Source organism: Apium graveolens, chromosome 10 (assembly GCF_009905375.1).
Source record: "Apium graveolens cultivar Ventura chromosome 10, ASM990537v1, whole genome shotgun sequence".
NCBI lineage: Eukaryota > Viridiplantae > Streptophyta > Magnoliopsida > Apiales > Apiaceae > Apium > Apium graveolens.
Genome location: NC_133656.1, coordinates 98328877 through 98345555, shown reverse-complemented (window position 1 = coordinate 98345555; position 16679 = coordinate 98328877). Strand labels below are relative to the sequence as shown.

The following is a 16679-nucleotide window of genomic DNA, read 5'->3' as shown; positions in this document are numbered from 1 at the left end:
ACTAAACCTAACTGCGTAAAACCCTAACTGCGTATACCCCTAACAAACATTATAACAGAACAAAGATATTTCAACTTAGTTTTCTTTTCGGTCCGGCAACAAAAACCTAAGTTTCCCCCTTCCCGCTCTTCGACATATAAGAAGTTCAAACCACGTATAAAAGTTGCGAGAAATGCTACTTTGTTCATAAAAATAAAAAAATTAAGCACACAAATTAAACAGATAAAAGTACTAACTCTAAACATCATTTATCATGTAATTAAAGCGGCCATAAATCTTCATCGAATAACCGCAACCATAACCAACAGGGAGATTCCCATTAAAATGAAATAATTTAGTGATATAACAACTTAATTTATACATAATGATATATTAAAAGTAAACAATTTAATTATATATTGATTTAGTTTATAGTTTACCAAATTATGAATTATATCCCGTTTATGTCCCATAAAAGTTGTACAATATAGATCTATACTACATTATTATAACCGTATTATTATATAATTTGTAATTTTGGTTATTTTTTTAGTTATCCCTGCTAATAACAAATTAAAACTAAATAATTTGAGTATATATGATGGACTTTTCTTTTTTGAAAGAAAGTATTTGATGATTAACATTATTATATATAGAGCTGTATAAATATATTAGAAAATATAAAAAATCCTAAAGGAAGCCCGTGGGTTATAACTTACATTACAGGCCCGTATTTTATATATGTGAACAAAGTGTAGGTTTTATAATAGGATTGTGCAAGAGCGCAAATAGCAGCATCAAAATCAATGGAGGAGGTGTTTTGGTGCCGTATATGTGAAACAAATCGCAAACTTTCGTACTTGTCAAGGTACTACTTAGGCTGTAAAGTGTGCGGTCTGATCTTACGTATAGATGACTTGGCTCCCGAATCCCCGCGGGAACAACACCCGGTGCACACTTGTGCGCCGAATCTAGGTATTTACGACGACTACGCTATTCAGGATGCTATGCTATGTTACCAAAAAGCTTCTGCTTATTTTGAATGTCGTGATATAGTTGCAGTTGCAGCTATTTGCTTATTCATTGGTTGTCGTGCCAACGATGTTCCAATTATGCTCTTCGACTTGTCAATGCATATGCATGTCAGTGTGCATTATGTTGCCCTTTTGTTTTTAGATGTCTACGACTTTTTGATCGATGAAATTCGTGGCTTTAGGCCACCTAGCATTGTTGATCCTGTTTTCTTTATTCATCGATTTACGGTTGCGTTGTTCAAGGACAATAATTTCAATGTTTCCTTGACTGCGTTGCGGATTTTAGCTGCTATTAAGTCGAATTATGCAGGAAATCAGAAGAGACTTGGTGGCTTGTGTGCTGCGGCTGTATATATGGCTGCTGATTTTAATCGGCTGGACGTGTTGGATGTTGATAATTTTGTTCCTGCTTTTGAGGATATTTTGGGTGAAAATTTGGTTAAGTGTAGGAAACTAGGGTTTTCCTACTTGGCTCATGAGTTTAGAAGCGTCGTGGAGGAGTATAAAGATCTAAATGGCCAATATATGATGGGGAATGTGGATTTTCTTTGTCCACATAACACTGAAAAGTTTTGTCTTTGTCATGTTTGTTATGACAAGTTTGTGAAGCTTTCTGATTACTTTAGTAGTGGATCGGATGCTTCCACTAGTGCGAAAAAATGCAGTATTGTTGTTCCAAGAGAAGACGATGTCCAGGTTTTATGCGGTGGTAAGAAGAAGCTGAGTTCAAGTATCAATTTTGATGTATTGCGTCAAATGTTTGGAGATGATGTAGATCAGAGTACACATACAAAGTGTAAGGAGTCCATTGACACTAGTAATGCCATGGAGCAAGGACAAGCTAGAGAAGAAAATTGGGGGAATGAATTGGCTAACAGTTGTGATGCTCAGGGAGTAGTAGAAGATTCGGCTAACAAAGATGACCAGAGAGAAGAAGTTTTAGGGAATAAAAGCAATTCAGCAAGGAGACGATTTGGTCAACCAAAACGACCGTGGGTACGAAGATTAGGCTTGCAAAGATGATCAGCCGATCAGGTAGGAGAAGATTTGATCAACGATATCATTGTAAGGGAGGTGAAGAGAATGAATTCTTAAGACAAACACTCTCAGTCTAGTTTAATTCAAGGTTATATTATTACAAATATTTTGATGTTAGTGATGTATACTTTGCTAATTTGCTAAAATTGCATTATACATTAATTATATTCGTAATTTGAATAGCTCCATGGCTTTTTAGGAGCAGAATAAGGGGTGTTGTTTACAAATATATTAGAGACGTGACGGATTGGAATTTCTGGTTTGTGGCTTTTCTTTTCGTCTTGCAGCAGGTCTTAGAATCAATTAGTTGAGCCTCATACTCCGAATTTGTACTTTACTGTCAAATTACTGGGAATAGCTAGGCGTATATGATCAAACATCAATAGTTAAGCTATATGTTGACAGTCATCCCACACTATTTGCTGTATATAACATGAAGACAACTAATTGCTCAACTTATAACAATTGCAGTATCCGTGTTTCTGTAGAAGTCGGGTGGATGAGCATATTTCTAGTCTTTTACATTCGGTGGTGTACCACTGCGTTTGCTGAAAGAGCATATTTCTGTGGACAGGTAGTCTTTCAAGTCCCAGCCTTAGGCAATCAACTTCATCTTTATAGTCTTGAAAGTATTGGTTTCTAGTTATACAATCCAAGTATCCAACTGTGGGTATAGGATAACCAATTATCACAGACAACAGTTTTATTATTAATTTTATAAGATATTCGAAAAAGCAATTGTTACATCTCTTGCGACATCATCTGTTTCACTGGTAAGACAGTTCATAACGCTGAGAGTTTGTCATGGTTAATCATCTAAATAATATTAAAATGGTCATAAATAATTCACCATTTATATTACAATATATATTATTCGTCAGAATATTAGTGATTTAGCATGTATTTGTCTTGTTTATTCTATATCTATTATATGCAGACTTGTTACAGAGAAATCCGTAAGCCCTTATAGTATTATGTGCTGTCTAGACAATAAACAAGACAAGTACATTGAAACATATCACTAATCCAAATGGTAGAGTCCACTTAGTCATGTAAGAGACATTATCACTTGAGTAGGGTATAGATGGGTCGTGCACCTAACAATCACAAGACTAAATTGTGATTGATCAATATTTGTTTTAACGTTTGTATGCCTTGCAAAAGTTATGATATACAACTGCACAGAACGAATGATTAGTATGTATGATTCTATGTTCCTTTGTTCAGTATGTAAACTATGTATGCAATATATTAGAGGTAACTAATTGTTAATAGAGGATCCGAAAATCTTCAGAGCAATTTGATTAGCAGATTAAATCCTTACAATTTTCAGTTTGGATGTTTCTTAGATAGAGGGTAATAAGATAAAATGTAATTGTGTGTTAGACATGTGTTAGTAATGAGCCACATTTCGCGTTATATTTATCTTTATCCACTCATTTTTTGTGCTTGTTCTTGCATGTAGTGATATGTGCCAAACTCTTCTTATGGATGTTCATCGAATTTTTCAAGATTTCACGATTATATATTTTGCGGTTGTTAATTAGGTAATGAAGATTGTCCTTGAGAACCTAAAGCACGCAGAAGCGTTATGTAGTTAAAAATATGATGCATGCACCTTGAGCAATTTATAAAGTAATAAAAATGAAATAGATGATAACGAAAAAGAAGAAATCGGTGCTGAACTCATCACTTCAAGCATTATACAATTCTTGAGAGGTTACATATGTGATGAACCAGTTGTCAAGCCAAGGGCTACATAATGGCGTGACAAAGGGGTCTGGGGTACTAAATGTTGGCAATTGGAGATCCAAGTTCATCATACCAGTTGGCAAATGTAGACTTGAGCATTTAATATTCTCCCCAGCTTCATTACCTATGAAAGATAGCATTGTTTCTTCTTCTTCGACGATTTCCTCCTTCATAAACGATTCCCTTACTCCCGTTACTGCCAATTCTTCGTCTTTGCTTGAAAATGAGGCGGTGGTGTCCATCAACGGTGATGTTGTTTCTGGAGATGGAGAATCAGAACAGGTATTGGCATTTGTTTTCATTATTTCTTCTTCCATTGCTGCCCTTTGCTCCAACACCTTTAGTGATGTAGCCTTCCTATATATCTTGCACAACACAATGTCCTGTATTTGTAAATCCATGCATCATTACATAAGTAAAAAGTAAGAAAAAGTTATAACATCAGTCCTCATCGACATTTAACTTTTATCTAGGATATGCGAAATTTGTCCAAGATTACCTTGTGCAGAGGGCATGAAGCAGGCAACCGATACTCATTCATGACCCAATCAGTTTTGGTTCCCCTTGGTGCTCTTCCTTTGTAGAAAACTAAAGTCTTCTTTAGTCCAATGACCCTCTTAGGTTCGGATAAAGTAACAATCTTGCGATCAGAACCAGTGGCCTTCCAGAACCCATTTGCCGTAGTTCTGTTAGGCCTCCCTCCACTCCCATGCTTTGTGTCCCTTGGCACAAAGAAATACCACTCCCTCTCCCCAATCTTTGCCAACCCTGTAATATGCATTTCAGTTACAAATTTAGTCAGTCACAGATACCTCAACCACCATAACCAAAATTAACTAACTTTTTACAGAACGAAGAAATTATCGACATTTACACACCTGGCAAATGCCAAGGATCATAACCGTAGATATTGAGTACACCAATGACATCGTAGTGCAGTTTCTTCCCGTAAATGGTGTTTTTGAGGTAGAATTCGATAAGCTCTTCCTCGGTAGGATGGAACCGAAAGCCGGGTAATTCAAGCTTTGTTGGTGGTGATTCACCCATATGCACAAAGGAGCCAAGTCTAGGTGTGTTAGTATTATCTGTTTACTTAATTTTTTTTTTTGCTACTTGTTGTATGTTACTCCTGTTTCTGCTATGCCTATGTGTTATAAATTCTAATAGTTGGCAGCAAATACCAAGATTTTATATGAAGAAAATTGTTGGTGACATTGACTCATGTCCCCACACTCATGAGTTATGGCTCCAGACTCCAGAGATCAGAGAAGACCTGGAAAAATGAAGTCTTTGCCTGAAGTTACTGTGTAAATATGTGCATTTGGATTCTGGAATCCTGGTTAGTTTAATCGGTCTTGATGACAAACCCGAATTTTTAAGGACCGGGTGTAAATACATAATTTAAAAATACACTCGATTTTCTAACACATGCGAGGCTATTAGTAAAAATCTACCGTTTGCTATAATAAATCAGTTAGGATTTCAGGTTAACTTACTCTCGAATTCCTCTAATGTGATCGGATATATTTAATACGGGTGTAAAATATATAGTTAGAGAAATACACTCGATTTTCTAACACAGTTGGCGCTATTAGTAAGAAATTTAACGTTAGGTATAATGAATTAGTCGGGAATTCAGGCTATTATGCTCTCGAATTCCTCCGATATAATTGGATATATTTGATCTAACGGTCGTAAAAAGAGAAGAAGGCCAAATTGGTCATCTTCTAGTGATGTGAAAGAGGAGTCATTAGCAGTGGAACCACGCGGTTTAAGGACTAGAAGTTTTGTGTTGATGACTGAGGAGGCACCCAAGCATCTGTGAGTCTGGTCTTGATTTGTCTTGACTCTTTGATTTACTATACTTGTTTTTGGACTTTTACCTGGAAATTCCTATCCTATCTATCAATCAATTGCCCACTCACATATTTTCCATTCAAATGTCTTTGTTCTTCATCAATCTCATTGTTATTCCGTTGAAATGGTCATAGTATTATTCTTAATCGTACATTTTATAATTATCTTCTATTAATATGTCGATACCATTACAAAGTGAATTAATCAAATATGAGTTGTGTACTATAACACCATTTTTTAAAAGTTTGAGAGCACTCATGTTTTACAAGTAAAATATTACATAAAAATATTATAAAATATATTATTTTATACATCATGCTCTATAATATACAGATATATATATATATCAACACCACATGATTAGACTTACTCCAATATTTTAAAAAAAATACTCCAACCAACTTTTATTTTATCTAGTGTGTGGTCATAAACAAATACATTTACTTTCATATAAATTTTGATTTGGTATTTATTTATTATTGATGATGATTTTTATGTAGGGCACATTGTCATTAATAGATAAAAATTTGATATTTAAGTTTTTATTATATATTCATGAGCACCTAATAGAAAATTTGTTTATTAAATAGTAATCTTATGACAGCATTACGAGATAATCAAGGGATAAGAATTCCTTTTTTCCGGATTTTGCCTTCCATTATTGCTCCCTTTCTGAGAACATATACTTATTTTAAAGGCGTATAAACTTAGTTATTCAAAAAAAACTTAGAAAATACCATTTTAGAAAAATGCTCCACAAAATATACTAATTTTAAGGCTGTCCTTAAAAAGGTCACAACTTATTTTTAATTTGTGTAAATGTATGGTTTATTTTTTTTATTGTTACATTCATGTTAATTTGTGAGTTATATTTTTTCTATGTTTTATTTTTGTAAAAATACTGTTACGCCTAGATTTCTGATTTTTGCGGATGCAAGAATATCCTTCGTTCGTCTTAGAATTCCCTTCAGTTTAAACCTGAAAAGGAAGAAAATTCGAGGGATTGTCCCCTAATTCATATCTATTGTGAGAATAGTTATCTGAGTGTAAATTAGGTTTGAGAATACAAGAAAGTGGTAGAGTATTTGAGTGTGTAAAGAGTGTACATAGTTTTTTACTTCAATCCTCTATTTATACCCATCAAACCTGTATAATTAATGTTTGTCCGTTATGATAAAGATACGGAATAATGATTGAGGAGGAAAAGGTGAAGACGTTATGGTTTTACATCACCTTCCAACGGTTGGTTGGCTCGTTGGACCTTCGAGCCTGCAGCTTGATGGGCCTTCGGCCCAATGGTCTTTTTGATCATTGGGTATTCGTTCGTTGGGCCTTATTGGGCCTATTGCTAACATGTCCCTATTTTTCGGTCGGCCCATCGGTCGGTCGATAGAAATAAATCATGGCCCATTTTGGGGTGAAAACCCTAGGACGTTCCTTCTGTCTTGGCCTTGAATCGGCTGGATACGTGGCAGCGTCATGGGGAACTAGGACCCATTAAAGCGGACAACTATCCCATCGCGGATACCCATGATTGGAGTTCAACTGTCTCCACTAGGCCATTGATTTCCATCTAGGCGAAGGCGGGAAATCTACTGGAAAGATGTTCTCCACATATCTCTTCATGCACTGCTTCTAGAGCCATTAGTTGTTCTTCTGAATCTAGATATCTTAACAATGGTTGAGTAGCAGATCAGCAGTATAGTTTTTCACCGATAATAATGTAGCTCACCACTGGGTACTTAATTTTCTAAGCGTCCTTTCGGTCGAGGGGCAAAATCCCGTTCCCCGGGTAATTTCGAATTGGAGTCATCCAGCTCATCCCTTGATGAATTTTCAGGAATTTGTTTTTTTTTCAATCGAAGGCGTCTTTGTGTTGTGCAAGACATGTTTGTACTATAACAAGACCAAGTCAAATTGACAGCCCTAAGAATTAGTTGTATGATAATCTAAATTTGTGTTTTGTACTGTCTTACTTGAGTCCATAAAATGTCAAAGATTAGACTGGAGTATTTTTCTATAAACAGTCTCAAGCCTAAGAATAAACTCTGTAAGAAGATCAAGAAGATCATGCCTCAGAGAAATTGTGAAGAAGCTTGGAGTTGAATAAATCTGTATTGGAAAAAATATTCTAAGTCAAGATATCTATAAGTCGCATATCAAGTCATATAGAGAAGTCATTCGAGAACTCCAGAATGACTTATCGAGAAGTCCAGAATAGCTCATAGAGAAGTCTCAGAGATATCTACAAGTCAAATGAAGACATGAAGATTGGAGATATCGACAAGTCAAATTATCATTAGAGATCTTAGATATATCTACAAGTCAAAATGTATATAGAGATCTCTGAGATATCGACATGTCATTTCTGCATTAGAGAACTCAGAGATATCGAAAAGCCAAATGAAAACACGAAGATTGGAGATATCAATAAGTCAAATTCTCATTAGAGATCTCAGAGATATCGACAAGTCAAAATGCTTATAGAGATCTCAGAGATATCGACAAGTCATTTCTACATGCAGAAATTGGGAGACCTCGACAAGCCAAGTTCACTTATAGAAAACTCAGAGACCTCGACAAGTTAAAACACTTATAGAGAACTATGATATCTCGATAAGCCATTATACTTATCGAGATGTCAGTTCTCTAAGGTTCACACTGGAGATCTCGATATGAAGCTCAAGTACAGAATGCGGACAAGTTAAATATTCAAGATTATCAATCAACAAATGATCTAATCACTTAGATTGAAAAGTCTACAAAAGCAGTTTGAAGAGTGAAAGATCAAAGGTCAATATTAACTGACAAAGGGAAGTCACAGATTCACAGAATTCGCAAAGATACACTAAGCCAGAAATGGAAAGTTTTAGAGATAACTTAAAGTAGGGTTTAGTACATTCTATTGCATGTTGTGTAAACCTGTGTTTACTAATCTATAAAGTAAACATTGGTCCTTTACTTTTAACAGTAATCAAACATATCTAGAATTTTTTGTAACTCTCTCATGGAAGAAGCTGAGTTCTTTACTTCAAAAGAACCCAGAATTTGTTGCAAAATACTAGCTTGATTTTAATACAAAATCAAGTGAGTTTTAAAGTATTGTTGATCACCAAGTTAAAAAAATATCAAAAAGCCTTTAAAATTGTCTAAAACACATTCACCCCCTGTATTGTATTCATTACCTAACAGATGATATCAGAGCAAAATCTGAAAGCAAACAGATTAAAGATCTTGGAATAATGAATACACAGAAAATTAGCAATATCAAGATTCCTGCCTTTGACATATCTAACTACACATTATGGAAAAAATGCTGTTTATAAAGATGGACAATCCATTATATGTTCAGATTCTCAAGAATGGCCCTTTCACCCCATGGAAAGTGTAACACCCCCAAATCCGGGGTCGGGGATCCGGGTTGTCACGAGTTCCACTTCCCTTACAACACCCAATCTTATTAAACAATCAACTACTCTTTACTGTGACCCCACAATATACACACACACACCACAAGTTATAGTCTCAGAGATGAATATCCAAAAATAATCACAAGTCGTTTTATTCCACAATTAAGTCAATACACCTTAAAAAGGTTTCTGAATAAATTTACATTTCTTTGCCATTATTACAATTCATAATATACATAAGTCTGGTACATTACTAGTTGAAAACTTAGCCTATTGGTAATTTCTACCTCAGCTACAGCGGCCTGAATGCTTCCAGAAAGCTGCGGAACGTTTCCTATCCGCTTGCGAATTGGGAGCTTGGTCCTGTTCATCTTATCTATCTGATGTTGTGTGATGAAAGAAGAAAGCAAGGGTGAACATCAAGCCCACCAAAATAATATGTATAATGATTAACAATATATGAGCCTACTCATAATACTCATGAAAGTCTTGGTCAAAAGAAATGAACCAAGTTTGATATCTTAATGCGATGAAGTCACAAAATATTCAGTATATATACATATATACTTTTCAAAATATTGGAAGTCCTCTTCCATGCATAATATACACAAAGTCCCAGTGTATAACTGTATAAAAAAATATCGTTGCAAGGTGATCTCATATATCTAACCTTGTCTCAACGTTTTTCTGAAAATCTTTGCCATGCATAAGATAATCATTTACTAGATATAAGTTTAAAAGATGAAGTTATAAGATACTCCAATATACTTATATCCTTTCCAAATACTACTTGAACTACCACCGTTCAAGTTATAATTAGTTCAAAAGTTCATCACATAGATGAGACTACAAGATAATACTTGAATAGATTCAACCTTTAAAATATCATCAAAATAAAATGAAGTTATGAGATACTTCATTTGATGCAAACATCATTTTGAAAACTTGACCCTGCCAACACTCAACAATCGCCCAACCGTAGCCTTTCTATCGAAGTGCTCTGGGTAGTGTTGCAGAAATATCCAATTGGATGATGAACTCATTACGGGAGTTTGCCGCGCCAGGAAGACCACTTACGATGATCAGTCGTAGTAGTGCAACCCCACCATTTTCTACATGTAGAGGAGAACCTGTCGGATTTACTTGTCAACCGAACACTGAACTCCTAAGGAATGGACCGCCTTAGCGGAACTTCCAGGCCATTTGGGCCAATATAATAAGGCTGGGCCGGCGCTACTCGGCCACTTACGCCACTCCTAGTTCAGATGAAATCCATGACTCTGAAACGTAAAGCTCGTCCCCACTTTCCCCAAGTAGAAACTTGTTGATACGGCTCCACCAAGAAGTCGTATCTATTTGGAAAGAAGAACTCACCGATATTTCCCAGGCGATGCCTGTTAATGGATTAACTTGTTCCAAGAATTTTACTTCCCGAGTGTTGGGTAAGTAATCAATTCATTTATCAAAACAACAACCTTGTTGCGAATATAAAACACACCACAGAGCCGGATCCCTCAGGTTTTGAGCGAGTATTTAAATCCCCTTCGAAAGGAGGATCTTAAATATAAAAATGAGTTTTGGGATCCGCTCTAACTTTTAAAAATTATTTTGAAGACTCGCAAAACATTTTTAAGAATGTTTGGAGTAATGCTGATTTAACAAAATAAATCAGTCCCAATATATTAGAAAATATCTGAATATTATTATTTAAATAATATTTCCATAAAGAATAATCTTTATAAAAATAATTGAAGTAGAAGTTTTGAAACTTATACTTGAAATGAATATTAAATATCCAAAGATATACCTATACGAAAGTACTATCTTTATTTGAATAATCAAAAGTGAGTTTGATTATCGACACCTTATTCTTTAATAAAATAAAGAATATATCTCAGCAAATAATCGGAGTCATAGATCCTCAAATGAATATTCAAACAATATTCAATAAATAAAATAAGCTGAGTCATAAGCCCTCGAATGAATATTCGAAATAATATTCATTAAATAATAAGCTGAGTCATAATACCTCGAATGAATATTATAAGTAATATTAATTAAATAAAATAAAGGAGTCATACATCCTCAAATGAATATCCAAGTAATATTTAATAAATAATATAAAGGAGTCATAAGTCCTCGAATGAATATTCAAGATAATATTCATTAATAAAATAAAGTTATCGAATAAACCTTATTCGATTAATAGTTTTGAAAACTATAACCATATATATATAAATATATATATATAAAATCTACTCGGGATCCTCGACTCCCGGTTTTAGAAAATGTTTTCACCTTTGGGTCCCTATACTAAGGGTATATGCAAATTACCGCTATTCTCTAGCATAGGTATTATCAACTGAACCAACAGATATATATGACAAGAACACGAAACAGGCATGCATATATATACCATATCAGCATGCTTCAATATATCGCAAAATTTGCTAATTAACCAACATGCATCTATCACAAGATAATGCATATACATATATACATCACAACAACAGTATAACGGGTAGAAAACTTGCCTGAGCGACTGGGGGTTACGAATGGCTCGGGACGAGTCTGGTAATCTATAAACAACAAGTAAGTTGGAATTAAACCAAAGTCACTTGTAAATCTATACTTTAACTAACTTAGACTCTAACGCTTGTTTTGCGCTTACTGACTCGCTTAAGTCACTCGAGTAGCCTCGGCTCCACCATTTTTAATAATTTAACCTTTACGAGTTTTAAAGCGATTCCTTTGCGAGTGTCTTACCAACTGCCTAACACACTTACCATAAATGTTTCTTACCCCAATTAGTCATTTAAGGTCCTTAACCAAGGTTTCAAAGTAAGGCGAGGGGAAATGTTTCGTTCGCGAAATGCCGTTACTTAAAACGGTCGTTTCTCCTAAACTGTGCATCGGAATCGAACGAACTACATATCAAAACGAAGCTCGTAACATGAGCTATCTAAACATGGCAGTGGTAATAATCTAGCAGGGGGTCCTCGGGTCCTAATGTTATGCACAAAAACAGTCTAAAGAAAATCGGACGTTACGACGGCTATGTTTACGCGATTACCAATGTTTAAACTACTCCAATTAACCACCAACCAACTCATAACCATCAATACAACAAAACTTCACCGAAACCATACCACATCAGTCCATAATCTCCAAGGTTTTCAACTCAAACAACCACAATCAAGACCTATGAACTATAATCAAGCTTCAATTACTAAAACACTTCCAAATCAAACTAAACTACTAATAATCACAATCCATGCTTCTCATTTCACAAAACCAACCATTAAACTTACTAACAAATAAAGTAAAGGCTAGGGTTTGAAGTTTATACCTTCCTTGGGAGGTGTTAAGTTGCTAGGAAGCCTTAGGGAGCCTCCTACAAGCTTGATCTTTCCAAAGAAATCAAGAACACAAAGTTAGGCTTTGAAGTTTCTAAAAGTCCGATTTAAAGAACTGTAAAAATGAGGGTCTTACCATGATTATTTGGACGAGACTTGTGAACAAGAGTTGTAGGTCATCTCAATACCTTTCCAATGAGCTATAGAACACAATATTTGAGTGAAACATGAAGGAGATACAGCAGTTTTAGTGTGCTGGTTCTGTTTTGGCCGAGAGCATGAAGAACAATGCCTTGGTTTCTTTTTGATTTTGATGAAAAATGATTTGCTTGGCTTGGTTGGTTTGATTTTTGTGTTTGTTTTAGTAAATTACCTAGTTGCCCTTGATTTTGTGTGGTTAAAAAGCCACCACATCTCCTTCCTTCCCATGTCATGCTTGTGTCATCCTCATGATGTCATCCTCCCCTCCTTGTCCTCTTCTCATTGGTTGGGTGACATCATCCTCTCTAATCCCTTTGATTAACTTCCTAATTGTTTGCCTAATGACCGCTGATCTGTTATACGGTTCGCTTAACTTTCGTTCTCGTTTATCGTTTGAAGGATCATACCCGGGATCTTATTACTTAGGTTCCCTTAACCTTTCTCAGTACATTATATTCCTTTTTATGATCCTCTATTATAATCCTTTAATTTAAATCATTTTTATCCTGTTACCTTATACTCAATTCTTTCCGCATCTAGGGTATTTCCGGGAAAAACCAAAGTGTTCGGAATTGGATTCTGACGATCTTTACATACACTTATATACTACATAGAGTACTAATAATATCCCAGAATATCCATATCAGAACCCTTACATAGTGTGGCATGAAAAGTTTTCTCATTCAGCAAAAACACTATTCATAAGGGTTTCAAAATTTCCCAAAAATTGGGGTTATTACAGTCTCCCCTCCTTAAAAGGATTCCGTCCCGGAATCAGATAGAAAATGAATTGGGATACTTTCTTAGCATTACACTTTCTAACTCTCAAATAAATTTTCCCACATTGTGGTTCTTCCATCAAACTCTGAATAGTTTGATAACCCTTCTCCTAAGCACTTGTTCCCTTTTCACTCTACAACCCTTCCTGGTTGCTCCATATAGGTTACGTCGGGTTGCATATCTATGCGCTCATATGCCCCTATTTATCTGACATCTGAATTACACTTCCTTAACACTGATACGTGAGACACGTTACGACCTGCTACATGTTCTGGGGTAAGGCTAGCTCATATGCTAACTTTCCAATACTTCTTAATATATTCAAGGGTCCAACAATTGGTGGACTTAGCTTTCCTTTCTTTCCGAATCTCATTAATTCTTTTCAAGGGAATACTTTTAACAATACAAGGTTGCCTCCTTCCTATTCTTTGTCCTTTCGTGTCAAATCGACATACTTCTTATGTCCTTCCTGGCTACTACCAGTCGTCCTCTGATTAGATCTATTATATCCCTGGTCCTTTGGACTACTGCGGGTCCGAGCATCTTGCGCTCTACAACTTCATCCTAACATAAGGGAAATCGACATTGTCTTCCCTCAAGGATCTCATAAGGCGATAACTCAATACTGACATATGATCTATTGTCGTAAGATAACTTAATCCGCGTTAAGTGATCATTCCAAATTCTTTCAAGTCTATTACACAGACTCTCATCATAGCTTCTAATCATTATAGCTTTTGCTTCTCAATACCCATTCTTTTCCAGTTCGTAATCGCTATCACCTTCCGTTCCTAATATTATACTGGTTATACTTTTGCTCGTTAGCGTTCTATAACCTTTTAATAACCACGTCAACCTTAGTATCACGAATGTGTTTCCATTCCGAATACTACCACAACTTTATTATCCTTTTTCAGTTGCTTCTATTTTCGAAAGCTTAATCCTTCATATAGAAGTAAAAGAATTTATTGAGAGATCACTATGATCATGAACACTTGTTATATCGCATAGTTAGTACAGAAGGTGGCCAGCCTTTAGTACTTGACAAGCAATTAAACAATAGATGGTATCCTACTAGGCTTCTATCACACAGATAGATAGTCATTCGGCAATACCTCCCCTTTCTGGAAGGGTTGTTCTTCTCAGCTTACATGAAATGAAAAGAAGAGAAAAGAACGAATTGAAGAGAATTGTATATATGAAAAAAAATATACTGCCACAAAATATCTGGCTTAGAACCTACCTCTGAACTATAGAGGTTTGTCATAGGAGAACAAAACATATATGTATTTATATCAACATCGAGTATTATCACATCGCATTTCACATGCTTAAATATTTGCTATTCCGTCCATCATTCTATGGACCCATGCACTTCCTCTAGCTTATACATAATTACCTTTGAAACTCCCTCGATATCGAAAATCGAACCTGGGATCTCATTCTAGTAATCATCGTTACTAGAATTCTATGCTTGCATCGCAACCTTCCTCGTATAATAATATGGCTCTCTATTGATAAGAAAGAATAAATATTTCACTAGGTAGATACTCTACTTAATTAGTTTATCAATGATAACTTATACACTACCACGACCCGATTAGTGGTACTCAATCTCAACACCCATTCCAATACAACTCTCACGGTTGTATTCAGCTCAATACTCGCAGAATCATTGCTGCCTTACTATGGTCCACCACTGACCTACTGTAGTCGTTCATTTTCCATGAAGTCTTAATATCTAACCATACGGAGTCCATACATGTCGTATCAAATCCTTCTAAGGAGGTAACATAATCACCATTCATGATTCATGGAGTACACTCCTGATTCTGACATACATACATGACATGAAGCAGATAAAATTGCAGAAGAGTTTCGCTCAAAGCAACGATAGCAGGTTAATACCATTCGTAATCATATGCCTTCAATAGAAGACTTATCTCAAAGGTTTGTTTAGTCCTTTTTGAAACATAGTCCTGGCTTATCTCAAGATAGGACCTTCTAAGATAGATAGCCCGTTCATGGCGATTACACGAATTAAACCTTTACCAACTACTATTACGGTTGGGTATTGCACAGTCATCAGAAGGAATGTCAATCTTCCAAACCATAATACAACCTTCATAGCTTTAACCATCATCACTGTATTCTTTTGGCACAAGCGCCTATAATTATCCTCTTACCTTTAAAGTGTCGGCCACCTCTTTGGCCTTTCCTGATAGTACAATTTCCTTACAGTCAATGTCATTTTAACCACCTCCAAATAAATTTTCTACCTTATTTCAATCACAGCTTATGTGAAAATGCTTTTCTTTAATATCTGATGAGTAAATAAAAAAAATATCACCATTTTTCCATAAGTTATTGCCTCAGTCTTTAGAGGTTAATCACTGTCACGACTGACTCTCAATTTATACTTAGAACATCTTATCTTAAGTCCTAATTGCCCTGAACAATTTCGACCATTACTGGTTCGATCCATACCTCCTCGTGGTTTAACACGTGCCTCACTTGGCATCAATATAATTACGTCATATTTCCTTTATCAACATTTCTATTCTTGAAAATTTTGAATATTACCTTTCTCCTTGTAAAACCTCTAGGGTCATCCTTGAATCGTTCCTCCTGTATTCCCTGGATACAGGGCATATCAAGATACCATTTATTAATACCAGAATCATTGTCTATATACTTCTGAAGAATTTCTCCACTGATTCTTAAAGGTTCTTGTTACCTTAATCCTTTCCAATTCATACTGTCAAAACTCATGTTGTCCCTATTAAGGGTGAAATGCCAACCTTTATGCATTCCCCTAGGATTCATTTCAAGTTATCGGGGTTTTATCCTTAATTCCACCTTTAAAAGATACTTACACTCTTCCATGGATAAATCAAGTCATATATACTTGATAGATTACCTTATTCAATCATTCTCACTTCGATAGTCTATACTTAATTTCACAATAACATCCTTATTCAAACTGAGGTCAATCCATATGGCCTCCAAAAGATAACAACGGTTTTTTTTCGCTTTGCTTGCCTAATTTGGTAATGACAACAGGGATGTTCTGGGTGATATTGGTCGTGTTCAACGTGAACTTCTTCTTAATAATTCCTTATTTACTTTTGTTGTTTATCTCAACAGTCACCTCAATGTTGGGATACCTCTCATACCTGGCGTCTCCCTTTCTGAGTATCGAGCCACCGGTCTTACATTTCACATTATTGAAGGTCACTTCCTTCATCCAATTTTCCTACTTTCTTACTTTC

At 35.5% G+C, this 16679-nt stretch overlaps 2 protein-coding genes across 2 annotated transcripts; one reads left to right on the top strand and one right to left on the bottom strand.

The window, feature by feature from the left end:
* Nucleotides 1-480: 480 nt before the first annotated feature.
* LOC141688917 (uncharacterized) lies at nucleotides 481-2762 on the top strand. Its single transcript, XM_074493062.1, has one exon. It carries the CDS (start codon nucleotides 786-788, stop codon nucleotides 2034-2036), a length of 1251 nt encoding a protein of 416 aa, XP_074349163.1. The 5' UTR covers nucleotides 481-785; the 3' UTR covers nucleotides 2037-2762.
* Nucleotides 2763-3640: 878 nt separating this feature from the next.
* Nucleotides 3641-4973, bottom strand: LOC141688894 (NAC domain-containing protein 6-like). The gene is made up of 3 exons (XM_074493038.1): nucleotides 4682-4973; nucleotides 4303-4571; nucleotides 3641-4186 (listed from the first exon to the last, which is right to left on the bottom strand). Exons 1-3 carry the CDS (start codon nucleotides 4848-4850, stop codon nucleotides 3746-3748), a joined length of 879 nt encoding a protein of 292 aa, XP_074349139.1. The 5' UTR covers nucleotides 4851-4973; the 3' UTR covers nucleotides 3641-3745.
* Between the last annotated feature and the right edge of the window lie 11706 nt (nucleotides 4974-16679).

What these genes read in the sequence shown, in the direction of transcription:
- LOC141688917 (XM_074493062.1), top strand. Translation starts at nt 786, where the DNA reads ATGGAGGAGGTGTTTTGGTGCCGTATATGTGAAACAAATCGCAAACTT.
- LOC141688894 (XM_074493038.1), bottom strand. Translation starts at nt 4,850, where the DNA reads ATGGGTGAATCACCACCAACAAAGCTTGAATTACCCGGCTTTCGGTTC. An exon ending in TGATCCTTGGCATTTGCCAG is followed by an intron (nt 4,572 to 4,681) that starts GTGTGTAAATGT and finishes TGCATATTACAG; the next exon opens with GGTTGGCAAAGATTGGGGAG. An exon ending in CTTCATGCCCTCTGCACAAG is followed by an intron (nt 4,187 to 4,302) that starts GTAATCTTGGAC and finishes TTACAAATACAG; the next exon opens with GACATTGTGTTGTGCAAGAT.